The sequence below is a fragment of the Vanessa atalanta genome, chromosome 5 (genome assembly GCF_905147765.1).
Source record: "Vanessa atalanta chromosome 5, ilVanAtal1.2, whole genome shotgun sequence".
Classification (NCBI taxonomy): domain Eukaryota; kingdom Metazoa; phylum Arthropoda; class Insecta; order Lepidoptera; family Nymphalidae; genus Vanessa; species Vanessa atalanta.
In genome coordinates, this window is record NC_061875.1 from 9,234,877 (window position 1) to 9,255,017 (window position 20,141).

General features: G+C 35.5%; 4 protein-coding genes across 4 annotated transcripts; 2 read left to right on the plus strand and 2 right to left on the minus strand.

The window, feature by feature from the left end:
• Nucleotides 1–1,996: 1,996 nt before the first annotated feature.
• Nucleotides 1,997–2,822, plus strand: LOC125064038 (cuticle protein 8-like). The gene is made up of 2 exons (XM_047670812.1): nucleotides 1,997–2,008; nucleotides 2,099–2,822. The coding sequence occupies exons 1-2, from the start codon at nucleotides 1,997–1,999 to the stop codon at nucleotides 2,744–2,746; spliced, it is 660 nt and encodes a 219-aa protein (XP_047526768.1). The 3' UTR covers nucleotides 2,747–2,822.
• Nucleotides 2,823–8,011: 5,189 nt separating this feature from the next.
• On the plus strand, nucleotides 8,012–8,908 carry LOC125064040 (cuticle protein 19-like). The gene is made up of 2 exons (XM_047670816.1): nucleotides 8,012–8,023; nucleotides 8,190–8,908. Exons 1-2 carry the CDS (start codon nucleotides 8,012–8,014, stop codon nucleotides 8,832–8,834), a joined length of 657 nt encoding a protein of 218 aa, XP_047526772.1. The 3' UTR covers nucleotides 8,835–8,908.
• A 1,492-nt stretch (nucleotides 8,909–10,400) lies between these two features.
• Nucleotides 10,401–11,381, minus strand: LOC125064378 (cuticle protein 7-like). The gene is made up of 4 exons (XM_047671366.1): nucleotides 11,370–11,381; nucleotides 10,937–11,083; nucleotides 10,583–10,749; nucleotides 10,401–10,492 (listed from the first exon to the last, which is right to left on the minus strand). Exons 1-4 carry the CDS (start codon nucleotides 11,379–11,381, stop codon nucleotides 10,438–10,440), a joined length of 381 nt encoding a protein of 126 aa, XP_047527322.1. The 3' UTR covers nucleotides 10,401–10,437.
• A 616-nt stretch (nucleotides 11,382–11,997) lies between these two features.
• LOC125064384 lies at nucleotides 11,998–18,130 on the minus strand. The gene is made up of 5 exons (XM_047671374.1): nucleotides 18,114–18,130; nucleotides 17,768–17,956; nucleotides 16,669–17,053; nucleotides 16,521–16,575; nucleotides 11,998–16,091 (listed from the first exon to the last, which is right to left on the minus strand). Exons 1-5 carry the CDS (start codon nucleotides 18,128–18,130, stop codon nucleotides 11,998–12,000), a joined length of 4,740 nt encoding a protein of 1,579 aa, XP_047527330.1.
• Nucleotides 18,131–20,141: the final 2,011 nt, after the last annotated feature.

Genomic DNA, 20,141 nt, shown 5'->3' on the forward strand with positions numbered 1-20,141 from the left:
GCGTGGTTTATGGTATAAAATTGAAATCGTGATACATTCAATTTTAATTTATTTTAGAAGGTAGACGACCAAATTTGCAACCTTTTGGTGACAGGTTTCGTTTGATGATAGACGATACCTCTGCAATATTTACTGTTTTTTTTTTTATAATTAAATTGTTTTATTTTTTTAAGAGTTATTAACATTCCATATCTATATACATATGGTTTTCGGTTGGTAAAAATGACAACAAAAATAAAAATTACTGCTCTATATCACTGTGTGCTCATCTTTCTACCATGCATCCCATTTACTCATACTATAAAAAACATGTATTTAAATTAACATATTCATACTGCAACAAATTTTGGTAGTAACTGTAATACGAAATAAAAATACCAAAGCGCTGCTTTTACTTCACGAGGTCAAAGATCAACGGAAATTATTATACTTTAAAATGCCTCATAATGAAAATAATCTGAGTTGAAATTGAACATATCAATATTTCTTAATTTAAACATTTTTATTTTATATTTTAAAATATTGCCTATGTTATTAATATGTGTGTTTTACGCTGAATTAAGCATAGAGGTCCGTTTTTTAATCCAATTATCGTCGACTCAGTGATTGAGTTTTATACATGACCTCTTCAAAGTCAACATGATCCAAGATTTTTATCTCTAAAATAAGTTTAAAATTTTCGTTTAAGTTTTATAATAGAATGTCTTTAAGGCAGCGATGATGTAGCCTGGTTTGGGGTATAGTAAAAATTATATTTAAGAATACTTCTAATAGGTATGAAGAATTATTGAAATGAGTTAAAAGTTGCTACAAAATTTAAGTTTAGTTTTGGTAAGAAAATTTTTTCTTGAGCTTAAATTTGTATCAGATAGAAAGTGGTTAATAAACTTTTAAGCATATATGGAATTGAAGTTCTATAGAAAAATTAATTAAACGGAAAGTAAATATTAAAAAGTTCTAAAAAACATGAATTTTGCGACATTTTACTTACTTGACCTAACCAATATGATAATTGCTAATTGCGTTTTAAATATATCTCTACGCCATCCCTCCAATAATATTTGTCACCAAACTACTATTTAGTACCTCAGCTATGTTTTCAATTTACGTGTATATTCGCTATCATTAAAATAGCTGCCACCACCTAATACTCCATCCACCTAATACAATTGTTATCATTATAATTAATTTCCGTCTAGTTATTTTACTAATACTTTTATTTTAGCTGCAATTAGTCGCCTAGAAAATAATATAATAAGACTTTTATAATTTTAAATGTCGTTTTATTAATGTGTTACTTTCGGATTTCCATCTAACATTTTATTTATTTATTTTTTTTATTTTTTTATTTGATATTATTATTGTAGCAAGTGTCGTACACGCCTGTAATGGTGTACCACACAGAATGAGTCTGTTGTTCTTTTATTAACTACTATTTTATTGTGTATATGCCGATGGTGTGTCTTTTAAATAAATAAATAATAAATAAATAAAATTACAGTAATGCAATGCGTTAGTTAAGTTGGCTACCAAAACATTATTATAATAATACCTCAGTTTACATTTAAATTTAACAATATAATTCGATTTATAAAATATCATAACTAATTAATAATAATAATAATAATTCAATATCGAAATAATAAAATAATCAAAAATTAACTATACCGTGAAATATATACTGAGAATAACCAGCTGGAAAGTCAGTAGCTCAGTAGCTTTCTTTGTAATTACTAATTAAATGTGAATTATATAATTTCGGAACATTTGTCATTGTGGCATTTTCTCCTTCAAACAATTCTTTATTACAATTATGTTAAAGTATTTTATTAAAATCATACTATAAAGGACAATAAGAAAGTAAAAGTATACATTATCACTTTGAAACTAGATTCCAGTTTCAGCCGGTTGACCTTACTGCATCCAAAAAACGGTTACTATATAAGCACATTTTAAAAACCGTAATATATCACTCGTGTTCTAGAAATAAAGCAATATGTTCTCCAAAGTATGTATTGCAAACAATTTAATCAATAATAATTGATTTAATTGGTTATATAATTCACTCGAACATAATCTATTGTTTTGTTATTTACAGGTATTCGCTTTGAGCGCTGTGTTAGCTGTGGCTGCGGCTGGTCTCCTACCCCACCAGCCTCAATATTCTTCAGCCGCTGCTGTTTCTTCACAAAGTATAGTGCGCCACGATCAGAACCACGCTATTTCTGCCGCTCCAGTTGCATACCACGCTGCTCCTGTGGCCTATCAGGCGTCTCCCGTGCACTACTCTTCTGCCGCCGCTGTATCTTCGCAAACTATTCAACGTCATGATCAACCTCATGCCACTATTGCCCACTACGCTGCCACACCCGTGGCTCATTACGCTACCGCACCCGTCGCCCACTACGCTGCCGCTCCCGTTGCCCATTACGCTGCTGCCCCTGTAGCTCACTATGCTGCTCCCGCGCACAGAATCGTATCTGCCCATGAAGAGGAATACGCTCACCCCAAATACGACTTCTCATACTCCGTAGCTGACGGACACACTGGTGACAACAAGTCTCAACACGAGAGCCGCGACGGCGATGCCGTGCACGGCGAGTACTCTCTGGTCGAAGCTGACGGCTCTGTGCGCACAGTTCAGTACACCGCTGACGCACACAACGGTTTCAACGCTGTAGTCAGTAACTCCGCACCTTCCCACCACGCTGCACCCGCTCAGGGATATATCCTCGCTCACCATTGATTAAGTGTACTGTAATAAGTCTAATTAGATTAATTTATTATTCTATATTATGTCGTCGAATTCAATAAAGCAAAAATATTAAATTATTTTGTTTAAATAATCGTATAGCACTATCGCCTATTTGAACCACTAAAGAACGAAAAGCCAAAAAACCACATTTGATATCGAATTCACACGATATAATTAGTGAAGAGCTTGAATAATCTATGATAATGGATTTGCGAATAAATTACGAAGCTGCCGTTAGCAACGCTGTACTATAAATAAAAATATGTTAATCAAGAATGTCAATCAGTTCTATAATGCATTATAGCTATTTATAAATTTATAAATAATGTGCCTTTTTTATTCTATTTACTGAAGCAAAAGAAGGACACTTAGGGTCGCATATTTTCATAAAATTTTCTTTTAGAATAATGGTATTTTAAATAGATACAGCTGTAGTTGTATGCAGTTAGCATACAACTACAGCTGTCAACACCTGTCACCAGTTTGGCTTAGATTTAAGTGCGATGGCCTATTATGTAAAACAATTGCATATATTTGGTGTCAGAATAAGCATTATTGCTTGTTAATTGATAACCTTGCTTATATCTTACCAATGCCTCCGTGAATGAATCTTGTGGAAGATGAAAAATAAGACCTACAGTCTTTATGTAATAAATATAATATGTTCATTCCTAGCCATGATATCCCAATTATGCTCTTTGCTTTAATTGTAACTCAATTAAAGTACTACATCGGTTGCAACGAACTTTTGGTTTGCGTCTAGCAATATATCAGATATACTAGCTAACTTGTATGCATCTGTATGTATTTATGTCAGGACTATTACATAATTCGAGGCTGGTTTTTTATATAGACTACTATTTAGTCGCTTAAAACCTTTTTTTTTTTTTTTCTCGCTGGAAAAACGCGTTACGCGCTTCCCCCACGTGATGGAAGGTGGGGGGGTGTGTGGGACTCCCCGGAGCCCTGGACGCCGAGTGCGCCCAGGTACGCCGGGTTTACCCACTAAAAAACCAGCGGTACCCTCTCCGTCTTTCGGCGAGCGCCACGGGATCGCTTGCGCATGCTACCGTGACGCCCTGACGGTCGGCCCGCCTATGCGGGCCTCCAAAACCTAGAGGGGGTTCTCGGGGTACTGAGACCCCCCCTAGTCCCTGCGACGCCTATTGAGGCGGGGGGAGAAGGTGCGCGTAGCGCTTCTTCCTCCTCCCAGGTCGTCTTCGGCGGAGCGGGTCTGCAGCGGCATCCTCTTCCCGCTCCCGCTCCGCGGCTTCCTTCTGCGACATCACGCTTTCGCAGAAGGAGCGCATCTCCGACCTACACGTCTCACTACCGAGCATTTCGTTGACGATGCTCGGCAGCGAGAGGTCTCCGCCCATAGTCGCCGCAAGGGTGTGCCTCTGGGGCCCCCACGCAGCACACTCACTCAGGGTGTGGTGCGCCGTGTCGACTGGCGCACCACACTCGTGGCAGGAGGGTGACACCTCCCGCCGCGCTATCCCGTGCAGGTACTTACCGAAGCATCCGTGCCCGGTAAGTACCTGCGTCATCCTGAAGGTGAGTGTGCCCTTCTTCCTCTCGACCCAGCGACTCAAGTGGGGCCGGATCGCCTCCACTGACGCCAGGCCCGCCGTGGGTGACCCCAGATCCTCCTGCCATCGGGCGATCAGGGCTCGCTGGGCTAGAGCCCTGATCCGCCCGACCTCCGCCGACCCTGGACGGTCGCCGCGGTTCCTCGCCTCGACCCGGAACCGGTACACTTCCGCGAGCACCTCCGCCTGGAGCTCCCAGGGCGGATCGCCCGCGAGAAGTGTCGCCGCAGCCCACGACACCGTACGGTACCCTCTGATGCCTCTCACCGCTATGACCCTCTGCGGCTTACGCAGCAGGGCCCGGTTGTCAGCGGTGAGGGCGTCGACCCAGATCGGGGCACCGTACAGCGCCATCGACCTCACTACACCGGAATATAGACGCCGGCATAGCGATCCCGGCCCCCCCACATTCGGAAGGAGGCGGCCGAGAGCGGCGGCGGCGTTGATGAGCCTCGGGCCGAGATGGACAAAATGCTGCCCGAAGCTCCATCGACCGTCCAGGATGAGGCCCAGATACTTCATCTGGGCCTGCACCTTGATCACCGTCCCCCGGACGGTGTCGCTTAAAACCTAAGCGAGTAGTAATTAAAAAGAAACTGTTAATTAAAAGGTGAGATGGCCCAGTGGTTAGAATGATGTCATCTTAACCGATGATTTTGGGTTCACATCCAAGCTGGCACCACTGAATTTTCATGTGCTTAATTTGTGTATATAATTCATCTCGTGCTTGGCGGTGAAGGAAAACATCGTGAGGAAACCTGCATGTGTCCAATTTCAAGGAAATTCTGCCACATGTGTATTCCACCAATCCGCGTTGGAGCAGCGTGGTGGATTATGCTCCAAACCTTCTTCAATATTTTTTTACAGGAAACTTTCTAAAATAAATCTAATAACGTTTGTTACGCACATTATACAGGCACAGGAAACTGCGTTACAGTCAACAATTTTGTCTTTCCTGGCTGCCATTAGCAGATATTTCGCCTTCCTTAATAAGTAACTCAACCATTAAATACATCCGTTATTGTAACCAACACTAATTAAAAATATGTTTAAAATATAATGTCTTCTCTCATTATTGATTTGACGTTCGAAGGAAGAATACACAACTGTAGACTAATCAACCGTTAAACTCGTTCGTGTGTAAAAGTACGGAATTGTATGAAAAAAATAAATCTTAATCATAATTATAAGTACGAGCCTGTAAATGACTCACAGCTGGGATAATGCTTTTACTTCATTTGGGGCGATGGTGTTAGTTTTTCCATCACCCGTTAGAGGCCAAAATCAGTAAGGATTTACATGTTTTAACCGTAACAATTGGACCATTTTGGTTAAATTATTAATACAATGATTCATTTTTATTTACTATAAAGTACGGGCACGTGCGTCCCGGAGTGGAAGTCTCGTGTGCCTCGAGCACGTAAAATCGTTAGTCCTGCCCCTACACCCTTTCCGAACATGTCGTATTTGTCGTCACATCATATTATGAGAGTAAGGGAATAGACGTTTCTAAAGTTAGATTCATTTTTTTTTTTAATTTTTAAACGTAATTAACTTACTAATTGGTTCGGGAATGGCCTAAGGTCGTGAGAACAATCCTCGGCGGGAGTTTAGTTCTCAGGACCTTAGGCCATGGTTCAGGGGTATCATAAGATCGATGAGGCACAGAAGAGGTAAAGAAAATCGTAATTTAAAAAAGAAATCAATTGTATAACTGTTTTTATAAAATATTCAAAGATGATTATTCGTTTCTAAAATAAGATTGTCTATTAAAATATTTAAAGCTCATATCACAAGGAAAAATCATTACTTTTTATTTTTACATTTACTCAATACAAGATTATATTAAAGATAAAAAAGCGTGGACCTAGAACTTATCGATTTCTAAAAATAGTTAAAATGGTGGAAAAAAAGTATCTCACTACTGAGTTTCTTGTCGGTTCTACGTAGAATCTACATTTCGAACTGGTGGTAGCTTTACATGTAATTTAACAATGTTTAATAACGATTCAAAAGTGCTTTTAAGGGCCTACTCGAATAGAGAATATTATGTGTTTGGTTTTGATTTTGACATATAAGCTAGATAATTTGTGGTATAAATTTGTGCAAGTCTGTATATCTTGGTAAACCAAACAAGCAAATATGTATATCCCAACAACAATACTTAGTAATTTTGTGTTCCAGTTTTAAGAATTATAGATCCGTAATCCGTAAGTGACATAACATCTTGGTTCTCTCTATAATATTTTCATAGAATAAATATTCTTATAGAATAAAAAGGTAATCATTACAGTGGAAAAAGTCTCTGCGTTTAAATATAAATGTACTTTTTATGCAGTTTCCTACACGACCTTTTGAAATACCATTTCGAAGATGTGGTGATTTAATAAATTGGTATTTTTTTATTTTGAATATATTATATATGAGACAAAGAAAGAACTTACTTTAAATATTCATACAAAATGTATTGCAGCTGTACTGATAATTTACTAATAATTAATTGCATTTAAAGATCTATTCACTTACGTAGGCGTAATTCACGTTAAATTATTATCGACTTGCAATAGTATGAGTGTGTGACACTCTTGCTTACTACACACCTGTACATATTAGTTGCGTGACATGACTAAAAGAAAAAAACAGCAATAAAAACCAAAACGTGATGATGATGACGATGATATAACGTGTTGTCTTCGTGAATCTGTAATATTTATATTATGAGCTATATTTATTGATTTATTCTTTCAATTAAAATTATATTAGAAACTTAATTTGTAGACTAACGTGACACAGTCAGACTAAATAGGCTTAATTTGATGAATATTCCTTCACTAATAAAAAAAATAGATTCATTTATGTTCACATACAAATTTCGATATACCTACATTGAAATACTTATTCGTCAACGGTGTCAACCGAATGATCTTTTCAATCCTATATAGAATTAGATGATACTTTTTAGAAGTAACAGATAAACTCATTGCACCTTGTATTTTGCGTTTTAATAGATATTCTATGTTAAGAGATGATTGCAATAAGTTAAAATTAAGAAAGAACCAGATCCGAATTGACTAGAGTAGCTAGTACATACACGTGTAACTTTAACCAAAGTAATGGCTTTAAATCCTGGCAAACAACACTGGGTGCACAATATCTTCTTCATTTCTGTTTATAATTCTTCTCTTCTTTGTTAGGAAATATGTATATATCGGATCCAATTGCACCACTTGTTATCCACTAACAAGTACTGCAATAGTATCCTTATCCTAAAGAGAAAAGACTTTTGCTTTTGCACTACTAGAAGTGGAATATGTACGTGCTGTTATTTTAATACTTTCATGGATAAATTAGTAATAAAACATAAAAACTCTTTCCGATAGCTTTGTGTTCCGGTCTAAGATTTATTTTTTATTTTATATATGAAATAAGTTCTACTAAGTGTTTTATTCTTGAAGGACTATTAATAAATCTACTTCAATTTAGTGTTTGACCTTCTAAAGGGTGTTGTGAAATTTTTTGAACGGAAAGAGAAAGTTCGAGTCCATATTTTCATGACATCACTAGGACCCAGTTATACCTCGGTGACCTTATCACATTCAAAATCACTATATAAGCGACAGTCATTAATGCTAAAGTGTCAGTTGCGTTCAAGATACAAATCAATATGTTCTCTAAAGTGAGTATTAAACTTTGCATGAGTAACAGAAAAGTTATTGTAGTGGTAGGAAGTATTACAATACTTAGTATTAGTAGAGTATTGTTGAGTATTGTAGAGTATTGTAGAGTAGATTACTCGTATATGTCACTGTTTTAGGTTTTTATAATTATATTATTATTTTCAGGTTTTTGCTTTGAGCGCTGTGTTGGCAGTGGCTGCAGCGGGTCTCTTGCCAGAACCTCATTATTCATCAGCAGGTGCTGTTTCATCGCAAAGCATTGTTCGTCATGAACAGAACCATGCTGCTGCCCCAATTGCGTACCACGCTGCACCTGTAGCATATCAAGCTTCTCCCGTACACTACTCATCGGCCGCCGCCGTATCATCACAAAGCATACAGCGTCACGACCAGCACAATGGTGGTGCTCAAACTATACATTACGCTGCTGCACCTGTAGCTCACTACTCTGCTGCACCAGTAGCTCACTACGCTGCTGCACCAGTAGCTCATTATGCTACTGCCCCCGTTGCTCACTACGCTACTCAAGCACACAAGATCGTATCTGCCCATGAGGAGGAATACGCTCACCCCAAATACGACTTCTCATACTCCGTAGCTGACGGACACACTGGTGACAACAAGTCTCAACACGAGAGCCGCGACGGTGATGCCGTGCACGGCGAGTACTCTCTGCTCGAAGCTGACGGCTCTGTGCGCACAGTTCAGTACACCGCTGACGCACACAACGGTTTCAACGCCGTGGTCAGCAACTCCGCACCTTCCCACCACGCTGCGCCCGCTCAGGGACATATTCTAGCCCATCACTAATAATTATCGACTTATTGTTTATTTATTTATTACAAAAACATAATCGTCATTATTGAATAAAAAGGTAAATACGATGTTTCGTTTCATTTCTTTTAAGTCTTGTGATTGAGAGATTATATTTAAAAATTTTCAACATAGGTATCAAAATTAAAGTATTTGTAATTAATATGAATTTGTCATTGTTGTAATAAGATCTTACGGGCTGTATTTAAAATATTTTACATGACGTAACATAAAAATAGACAAATAAGAGCCTATATTCCATTACAAGTATTCAGGAAACTTTTTTGATATTTATTTATACGCTCAACGCTTACTATATGATAATTAATTAATAAATATTATAATTTATTTAAATAAAATCTACATATTAAGTACCTTAGAAGAGATTTGAAAGGTTTTTTAAAGATACGATTAGACTAAAAACCTTATGTTTTATAGGTAAAAAAATTATGTTTAATTTATTATATACAATTAAGTAATTTGTTATGTATCTCCGTATAGTATTAGATAAGTGAATTTATTCAAATAGTTTGCCTTAAATTATTTGTTTCGTTAACTTTAATAATAGCTAAAGAAACTACGAGTATTAAAAAATATATTTTTTCAATTACTCGCATATAGGTACTTATATCGGAAATTAATAATAAATAACATAAGCTCAGGCCTTTGCAATCAATAGTCGATTTAAAATTATGCAAGTAAGACCTCTGGCAAACAACATCTGGGTTAATAACTTAGGCCTACACGCTGCTAAGATGTAACAAGAATAAAAAAAATACATAGTAATCCTAAGTAATATTAAATATATATACTAATATTTTAAATGCGAAAGTAAATCTATCTGCTACCGTTGAACCGATTTAAATGAAATTTGTTATGAAAATAGTCTGAGTGTTGGGGTAGGACATAGGTTTCTTTTTAATATATGAAAGTAATATTGGTTTATGGTTTTTGTGCAGTAACGGCACAGATTAAGCTAGTAATATAAAAATAAAAACATGCATAATATGTATGTATAAAAAGTCGATTAAAACAAAACAAAAGATATCCTAGCGATGTGGTTTTACTTGGTGATAGGGCTTTGTGCAAGCCCGTCTGGGTAGGTACCACCTTCTCATCAGATATTCTACCGCTAAGCAATAGTACTCAGTATTGTTGTACCTATTCCGATTTGAAGAGTGAGTGAGCCAGTATAACCACAGACACAAGGGACATAACATCTTAGTTTCCAAGGTTGGTGGCGCATAGGTGATGTAAAGAATGGTTAATGTTTCTTACAGCGCCATTGTCTTTGGGCGGTGGTGACCTCTTACCATCAGGTGGCCCATATGCTCGTCCGCTAACTTATGCCATAAAAAAAATGTGAACAACAATTCTGTGAAGATTCCTTTTTTATGTAAATTTAATCTATGTGTGTTGAGATGCGACAATTATTGCAATTATTTACTTATTCGGATAATGATCAAGAGATCTTTTATTTTTTTTATTTATCATTAATGATAAATACTGTAAAAAAAATAACAGATATGACAACCCAAAAAAATAAAATACCTTTAAATATTATTGTTAATCCTTTATTAAAATTAGGTACAATATAATCTTAATAATGTTTTGGAACGATGTGATGCGTGTCGAATTTCACATCCGCATGGAAACTGAAACACAAAAGATGTTAAATGTATATTATAATAATACATTTATAATTAATATAATTATCTTTAGAACTATAAATCAAAATAGCTCACCCAGTGTGATGGTCACCGTGATAGTGCACGGTCCTCTCGGAGCCGTCTGGTTGGTGCAGCGAGTACACGCCCTTCACTGCGTCACCGTCGCGAGTCTCATGTTGAGACTTCATGTCGCCCGTGTGGTGATCCTCTACTTTGTACTCGAACGTATACTTAGGGTGCGTCTATTTAGAAGAAATAATATATTAATTTAATTTTATTCCTTAATGCATAACTTTGTTTCGAATTTTAAGGTTCCCTGGAAAACATTCCTACTTATTGCTAAGTAGCGATACTTTTTGTGCATCTTAAATAGTTTTATCTTATAAAATATATATATTTTTAATCTATATTCATATTATTCAATCTTACGTGATAGTCAACGTGATGACCGTGTCCAACCAACTCAGCATGGCCATCGTGACGAGAGATATGACTCGATGAAAATGCTACGTCATGTCCGTTGTCATAACCAAATTGTGCCACCGCAATACTAACTAAACCAGCAAAGTATAAAATCTGAAATATCAGAAATTTTTGTTAGTCATTAAAATTTAAATTATTTCTTGATCTAATTTATTAAATATTCTCATTATAATAAAACATATAAAATATAATAATGACACGGGCAGAATTTCTGAAGAGATACAATAATAATAAAAAAAATTAAGATGAAATATTTTTTGAATAACACTTTCTTTTTGGTTCATAAAGCGTTTATTTGTACGTTAAGCCGGACTAAGCAACTGTTAGTGATGCTTCGTATTATTAACTGATCAGATCTTTGATCAGATTAAATAATTACCTTAGTATACATGTTGTGTTCTTGTGTTTGATTGCAGTTTCAATCTGATACAATTTCTATAAAAATACGGGTTTATATATTGGTATTAATTGTTCTTATGTCTAACGATTTCACTTTAAACTTCAACATGCAATGTTTTCCCAATTCATGTGCAATTGTTTTAGAGGTCATTTGAATGTTTTATCTTAAACTAATATGTATTGACAAAGGAGAGCTTAACTAAGAAAAATAATTATATACTTTATACAACAAACTAAAAGCCATGATGTGAAGAGTTATGTATATATGAATTGTTGAAGATACGTCATAATCATTAAATCTTTGAAGAAAAATGAGTCACATGGTTTTAAATGGTCACCATCACCTAGGAAGACGACAATACTAAGTATAGCTGTTTTGCGGCAGAATACCTGATGAATTCATACCAAAAAGAAATTTAATAAAATAGTTAATAATAATAAGTCATGGTTTCGGTACTCGTCACAACACATTTTTTGTTACGATGACTAATGTTTCTGCTTGGGCCAAATGATGAACAACAATGGACTGTATAACTGTTTATTGGCACAACTGTGAGTTTACAAAAATGATGTACATATGTATACTACACACGGTGACTCCGGTAATGCTAATGAGCTAGCTCGTCTGTCGACCGCGGTGGGGCGCTCATCTCCCCCGTCCCGCGCTGATCCTTAACATGCCCCCCGACGTTGAAATCTTGGGTTTCAACAGCCTCATTGATTGGTAGTGGACAAATTTTATTGAATGCTCGTCTTGTCAGGCCTTTAGTGGTTTCTATGTCTGCAACACGATTAACTCCGTCAGGACCTGGGAACACTCGACGAACTCGTCCAAGGCTCCATTTCAACGGAGGCAGTGCATCATCCTTGATCACGACCATTGTCCCTTCCTTCAGATCGCCCTTAGAAGTCTTCCACTTGGTCCTTTGTTGAAGTTCAGACACGTACTCCTTCTGCCAGCGTATCCAAAAATTCTGACGTAGCTGTTCTACTAGTTCCCAACGTTGTAGTCTATTGGGATTTACGTTGATTAGGCTAGATGTAGGCAGCGCTGTTAAAGGACGTCCAACTAGAAAATGACCAGGAGTGAGAGGAGTAAGGTCGTTAGGATCTGAGGAAATTGGTGATAGAGGACGAGAATTCAATATTGATTCTATTTGAACTAAAACTGTATATAAAAATGTTAAACGAGCGTTTCCTAATACTCTCAATAGATGGTATTTAACAGATTTAACGCCCGCCTCCCATATGCCTCCAAAATGAGGAGTATAGGCGGGTACGAACTTAAAGTCTATGCCTTCGTTTGCCATATACTGAGCTAAATTTAGAGATTCTTGTTTTAAGAAATTCTGAATTTCATTTTTAGCCCCAACAAATTGTGTACCATTATCAGAAAATACAATGGAGGGCTTGGATCGCCGAGCAATGAACCTACGTAACGCAGCAATATACGTTTCCTTTGTTAAATCGGTAACCAATTCTAAATGTAATGCCTTTGTAGTGAAACAGACAAAGACAGCAATATACACCTTGATAGTTTTAGATCCACGTCCTTTCCTATCGGCAGCTTGTAAAGGACCGCAGTAATCTACGCCTGTTGTTTGAAACGGGTAACCTGGGTCGAGTCGCTGCTCCGGCAACTGACCCATGATAGGGTTAATCGTTTGAGCTTTCATTCTGAAACACTTGTAGCATTTGTGTGCGATCTGTTTAGCCATATTGCGACCACCTATAGGCCAAAATTGTTGCCTTAAAGATGATAAAAGAAGTTGTGGTGCTGCGTGAAACAATCTTAAATGTTCAAAAGTAAAAATTAGTTTTGTCAAAGGATGTTTGCATGAAATTAATACTGGATGTCTTTTATTATAGTCAAATTTTGAATTTTTTAATTTGCCACCTACCCTTAGTAGACCTGTTTCATCAAGAAACGGTGACAGGGAAATAAGATTATTTTTATTAGGTAAAGCTTGTTTATTGTACAAAAGTTTGTATTCGGGAAACGATTCAATTTGTGATTGTTTTAATAGTAAATTAAATGCGTTATCTAATTCTTGTGTATTCAATGGTCCAGATAATTTCTGGTTGCAATCATGAATTTTACAATTGTAAACAAATCTTAATGCCAAAGCCATTGTACGATTAATTTTAGTTAATGTTGAAAATCTGTGAAAATCAATAAGCTGATTATTCTTGATTGCAATTGTTGATGCAACATGAGCTACAATTTCAGGTAGGTCATCTTTGTAATTTATGTTATTTTTAGGCCATTTACATTCCAACTCGTGCAAAAATGTTGGACCTGACCACCACAAATCCAAGGTATTTATTGATGCCAAGTTTATACCCCTTGTTAGCAGGTCAGCAGGGTTGTCATAAGTTGGAACATAACGCCATTCAAAAGTGTAAGTAAGTTCTTGTATTTCAGCAACACGATTCTTAACAAATAACTTTAATTTAGATGGAGGTGTTTTCAGCCAACCTAGAACGACAGATGAATCACTCCAAAGAATGCATCTTTGCACAGGTAACCTAAATGCTTCTAATACTTTTTGTATTAAACGTGCTGCTACAATCGCGCCACATAATTCCAGGCGAGGAATTGTAGTTGGTTTTAACGGTGCGACTTTACTTTTTGCGCATAGTAACCGTGTCATGATCTTGCCATCGACTGAAATACTTCTTACGAATGTACATGCTCCGTAAGCTTCCTGCGATGCATCACAAAATGTATGTAATTCAATAAGCGCCAAATCAGGACAAACAACGCAACGAGGTAAATGTAAGTCGTTTAAGAAATGGAGATCTGATTTAAATTTATTCCATTTTTGTGCAACATCTAACGGCAAAGGCTCATCCCAAGATATCTTCAAAAGCCAAAGATTTTGGAGAAGTATTTTAGCCTTGATGACAAAAACTGTAAGAAGTCCGAGAGGATCAAATATTTGTCCAATTGTGGACAAAACTGATCGCTTCGTGACCTGACTTCCTGATAAAATATTATGAGAAAAACACAATTTATCTGAGGATGATATCCAACCTAGCCCTAGCGTATTATTAGAATTTTGTCGGCCTAAATTAACATGCGTATTTGAATTTGAGCTTATATCGCGTAGATCTGGTATATTTGATTTAATTTTGCGTAAATTGAAACAACCTTTTGATAAAACTTCACATATGCTATCCCTGATCTTAATTAAATTATCTATTGACTGGGTACCTGTAACTAGGTCATCTACATAAAAGTCATTATTAATTATCTCGGAAATAAGATTATCCTCACATTCAAGTGCAAGTTGTTTTAAGCATCTAACGGCAAGAAATGGCGCAGATGCAGTCCCATAAGTAACGGTATTGAGTTGAAATATGCTAAGTTCTTTACTAGGGTCATCTCTCCAAATTATATTTTGTAAATGTCTCTGATTTTGATGAATTAGTACTTGACGGTACATTTTTTCAATGTCCGCAGTCATGACGTAAGAGTAATGCCAAAACCTAATAAGAATAGAGAATAAATCGTTTTGTATAGTGGGACCAACCATCTGAAGATCATTCAACGATACACCTGTTGTTGATGGCGCACTTGCATTGAATACAGCTCTCAATTTTGTTGTCGCGCTGTTTTCGCGTAACACTCCGTGGTGTGGTAGAAAATATAAATTATTTGTATCTAAAACAGGGTAATTTGGAACAACTGACATATGACCTAATTGCTCGTACTCAGTCATGAAATCTATATATAATTCTTTTAATTTTGGTTGTTTCTGTAATCTACGTTCTAATGATAAAAAACAATGTAAGGCTCGAGTATATGAATCTCCTAATAGAGTTTCTGGTTTTTTAAGTGGAATAGCTACCGAAAATCTACCATCAGGCATTCTTGTGAAGTTGTCTACGAAATGTTTTTCACATAACTTCTCTTCCATTGAATATGCAGGCTTAAAAGCATAGGGTGTTTCCTCAAGTGACCAAAATTTTGCTAATTGTTCTTGAATATCTGTACAATCATTTTTTATAAAGTTACATGTAATTAGACCAGTATTTTCTTTGTAAATATTATGTTTAAGTCCACTAGTGGGACCAGAAATGATGTGACCTAATTGGGTTTCTTGCAATACGGGACAGTTCTTACCTAAACGAATTTGATTTGACAATATTAAATTCCAGAATATGTCTGCTCCCAATAATAGATCTATGTCAATAGGATTATAATAATGTGGATCAGCCAATGTGTATTGTGATGAAATGCGTAAATCCTTAATGATTACTCTGTTGTTACATAAATTGGTAATATTCGGTAAAACAAATAATGATATGTTACTTTGAAATGACGAAACCTTTGAAAATATGATTGTGTCGCATCGCTTATTTACTTGCGTAATGGTACTATTTATTCCTGTTACTGATATTTGTGTTTTTTGACAATGTAGGTTCAACTTATGTAGTAATCTTTGAGTCATGAAGGATGCTTGGCTCCCTGAGTCGAGAACAGCTCTTGCTTCGTGACGTTGATTATCGCTACCTAGAATGTAAACCACTGCAGTCGAAAGCAATACTGGCTCTGTCATTTGGACTGAGAGCGCGGTGGCTTTGTCGACTGGCGGCTCAACATGTTGTGAGGAACCTATTTCTTTGTGTAATAGTGTATTGTGTTTTAGTGAGCATTTAGTACAAGAGCCCGATTTGCATTTATGAACACGATGACCTGGCCGTAAACAATTATTACATAACTTAAGCTTACGGGCAGATTCGATCCTATCACTGATAGATTGATTTAAAAAAGTCTCACAGTTGTATATCTTATGTGTGTTTTTACATAGAGGACATTTTGGTATGTATATATTTGTGTTTAATAATCCCTTAATTTGATCATTCCTATTTTTGTATTTGTTTATGTTGTTGTTTATATGTATTGTTTCAAGAAGGTCAGCTTTATTTTTTAAAAAACTCATAAAATCATTTAATGTTATTTTATTTAAAGTAGATTTACGCTCTTCCCAATCTCGAGACGTTTTAGGATCTAATTTGGAATTCATTAAATAAATAATTAATGTATCCCAATGCATTGTACTTTCAGCTAATGTATGTAAGGATCTTAGATTTTTTGAAAATATATCAATAATTGAGCGTATACCTAACGCTGATTCACGCTTCAAGGGTTCAATAACAAACATAGATTGTACGTGGTTCTGAATTAGTAACCTTTCATTATTATAACGATCGCACAACAAATCCCACGCTATTTTGTAATTACAGGATGAAAACCCAATCGATCTTATTACCTGCGCAGCGCCTCCCTCCAGGGAAGCCCTCAAATAGTGAAACTTTTGTATGTCAACTATTCCTTGGTTCTCGTGTATTAGGGAAACGAATGTATCCCGAAACTCAAGCCAGTCCTCGTACCGACCGCCGAATTTAGGAAGCTGGATCGTTGGCAATTTAACATTATTTGTCTTCGTCAGTTTCACCATTTCTGAAGATCGCGAACTGCCTGAAATACACGAACGAATATCATCGTTATCATCATCCCCGGCATTTAGATTACGTGCGCTGCGATTACGTATTTGCTTTGCTTTGGCTAATATCATGTAAAACTGATCTTCAATTTCCTGCCTCTCACTGAACTGTTGAACATCATCATCGGTGTCAATTAAATATTCAATATTACTCTGGATTAAATCAAATTGATTTAAAAGCTGTTCCGTTTTTTTTATTCTAAGTTCTAGCTCAGTAACTTGCACGGCTGATAATAATTCTGGCAAAGAATTTACGTAATTAATAAACATTGTTAGCCGGCCTTTAACTGAGCCGCGTTTCTTTATAAGATCTTTAATGTTTTCGGAAATTATGAAGGCTATTATGGCAGGCGGTTGTTAAATTTATTTTAACTATAAGTTTTGAATTAATCAGTTACAACAATTACGATCTTGTACTTCTACAAAGAATAAATAAGTAATGTAAGTTATGAAGAGAAAATGACTATCTAAAATGGACTTTAAATGTATGACAATAAACACTAGTTGTTTACAATATTACTCTAATGAACTTCATATAGAAAAACAACGCCGCTCGGTGGCGATAGAACAAAAGATCCTTATCGCTTGGATCGTCTCAACTGCACTTAATACGCATCAATATGGGAAGATTAAATAAGTAAATAATATTACGTTGTGTATAAAATATTTTTTTTTATAAGTAGTAAATTATATTTAGTTAATTTAAATCGATCTATGCGAGTTTCTGACTGAATATTAATAAATGAAATGACTTAATTTTAACTATTGAAATTACTAATGTTTGATTTATAATGCAAACTTAGATAATGGATAAAATCTAGGAATGTTAGGGATTAAAGGAATACAAAAGTTGGAACGTCCTCACAGATTCTCGCTCCTGCTGGGCTGCTCGCCGTACTGGTCAATGCTTGCTTCCATCCAGAACGCACCCAGTGTCCAGAACTCAAAGTTGGCTCGTTCCAGATCCCATCCGGCTCGTTTTGGACCAAAAATATGTTTCTGCTTGGGCCAAATGATGAACAACAATGGACTGTATAACTGTTTATTGGCACAACTGTGAGTTTACAAAAATGATGTACATATGTATACTACACACGGTGACTCCGGTAATGCTAATGAGCTAGCTCGTCTGTCGACCGCGGTGGGGCGCTCATCTCCCCCGTCCCGCGCTGATCCTTAACAACTAATATCGAAATTTTAAGCACATTTACAGGCGTTCATGGCTCATCTTCATGCAGATAGATGCAATCACGGAGATGATAACTTATAATTATCACTCAATAATTAATGTTTTGATCTATAAGCATAATAATAAAAGATCAGTTTTTATTTTATTTTTTCCAATAAAATCAAGGGATAAAAACGATTACATTTTTTATTGTATTGCAATCTTTATGCGCGATAGCTCATAAAGATAGATAGATAGATTTAACTGTATTTAAAACGTAAGAAAAGAGGAATTTGTTACATTTGAAATTTACTCATGAAAAACCTTAAGAGATAGTAAAATCTCAGATTTCACTCGTGCGTTCCTCTGAACCTTTTTTCGGTACGCGATCTCATTTCTATGCTTCTTTTATCTACAACAACATGACAGTATTGTATTAACTCTTTTTATTGGTGCCCATATCTTAGTAATGATTATGAATAAGATAGTGCCTGATTTAAGAAACAAAAATATGTTTGAAGTATGAGAGTCACGCGACAGGAAAAGAAAACTTTGTAAGCGGCAAAAGTGATTTTAAAACGATAAAATACAATATTAGTAAGAAATCCTTAATAATAGCCTAGATTATCCATAAATATAATTAATTATTAATGTAATTCTTTTTCAATGCTTCTCTTAACAGTTGTCAGTGAAACGACAACTTTGAAAAACACGTAAATTCTTTTATACTAACATTAACTATCGAAACCAACTTCAATGTAGTTGTAAAAGACACATTTAAGAGCCCACTAGATACGGGTTTTATACATAGTCAATTTGTATTAATATTTACAAAATATGATATGGATTTGGTCTATCATCACGGTAAACTTTATTGAAGCCTTTACAAAAAATATCTACTAAGATATAGTAATCCTACATTAAAGAAGAGATCGATGGGTATCGAACCACGTCTCGTCATAAAAGTAATTGGTAATTGTTTAATTGCTCTTTTAAATTTGGCAATATTTTGGTCGTCCTTAATTATTAACGCAAATTTTAACAGTTTCGTTGTTCTAGTTTGATAACTTATTAGACTTAATATAGGTAAATGAGTTAAAATTTGATAGTAATAAGACTTCGAAAAACACTTAAATCCAATAGTCCTGCGATCTCCTGTCGAATTGTCGTTCCATCGACTTCTAAGAATGAGTTAGAGGGTTACAAATGATTCACTAGTAAACTTTGAGATCGACCGTGGCTAAATTCATTCAGTGAGATATATATATTCACTATAATTAAGATTTTTAAACATTTTCCATTTCATCAAATTAATTTAGATGAAAAGTACCAACAATTATAGGTATGCATAGCTTATTGCTTTATTGAAATATACAGCAATCATGCTCATAAAAAGTATTACATTACTGCCGAACGTGAAGACGCAATTTCAAATAACTATTTCTCATTATATTCCGCTCTTTATCATCAATTACTAGTGACACGACAGTTATTACGTGAACGTAAAATTGATAGAACATTAAATATATCATATACTTAGTACGAAGTTTCTGTTATTAATTACGAATAATTTTGTTATTAACATTAACAAGTACATTAACAAGTACGATCTCGTTAAAATGCAAGGAGCTGTCCATTGGTGCTCATCAGCTATTCTTTTTATTACTTGTATTTCTGTATTCTCATTTAGTGGTGAACAAGGAAGTAACACAAAGGAGAGATATAACATCTGGTGTTTCATCGTTGTGCGCTGCTTTATTACGTGGTAAGCAGTACGTGCATAGTTAGTGTTTTTCATAAGGATATATTTTGTAAAGAAAATTTCTTTTACTAAAGAAATGAATTATACGGTAGAATAAAAATTTACCACGCGAGTTGAAGAATTATCTATAAGTCATCAACTTTAGAATCAACTCTAGAAAATTTGGTAAAACAATCTCTAATAAGAAAGCATAAGGCCTTTTTTTAAATTCGGTAGTGGGAAAGTTAACCTTCCTAATATTTATAAACATTAATATGACGTTTATAAACATTAAGTGTATCATTATTTTTCTTTTTTGGATCATTAGAT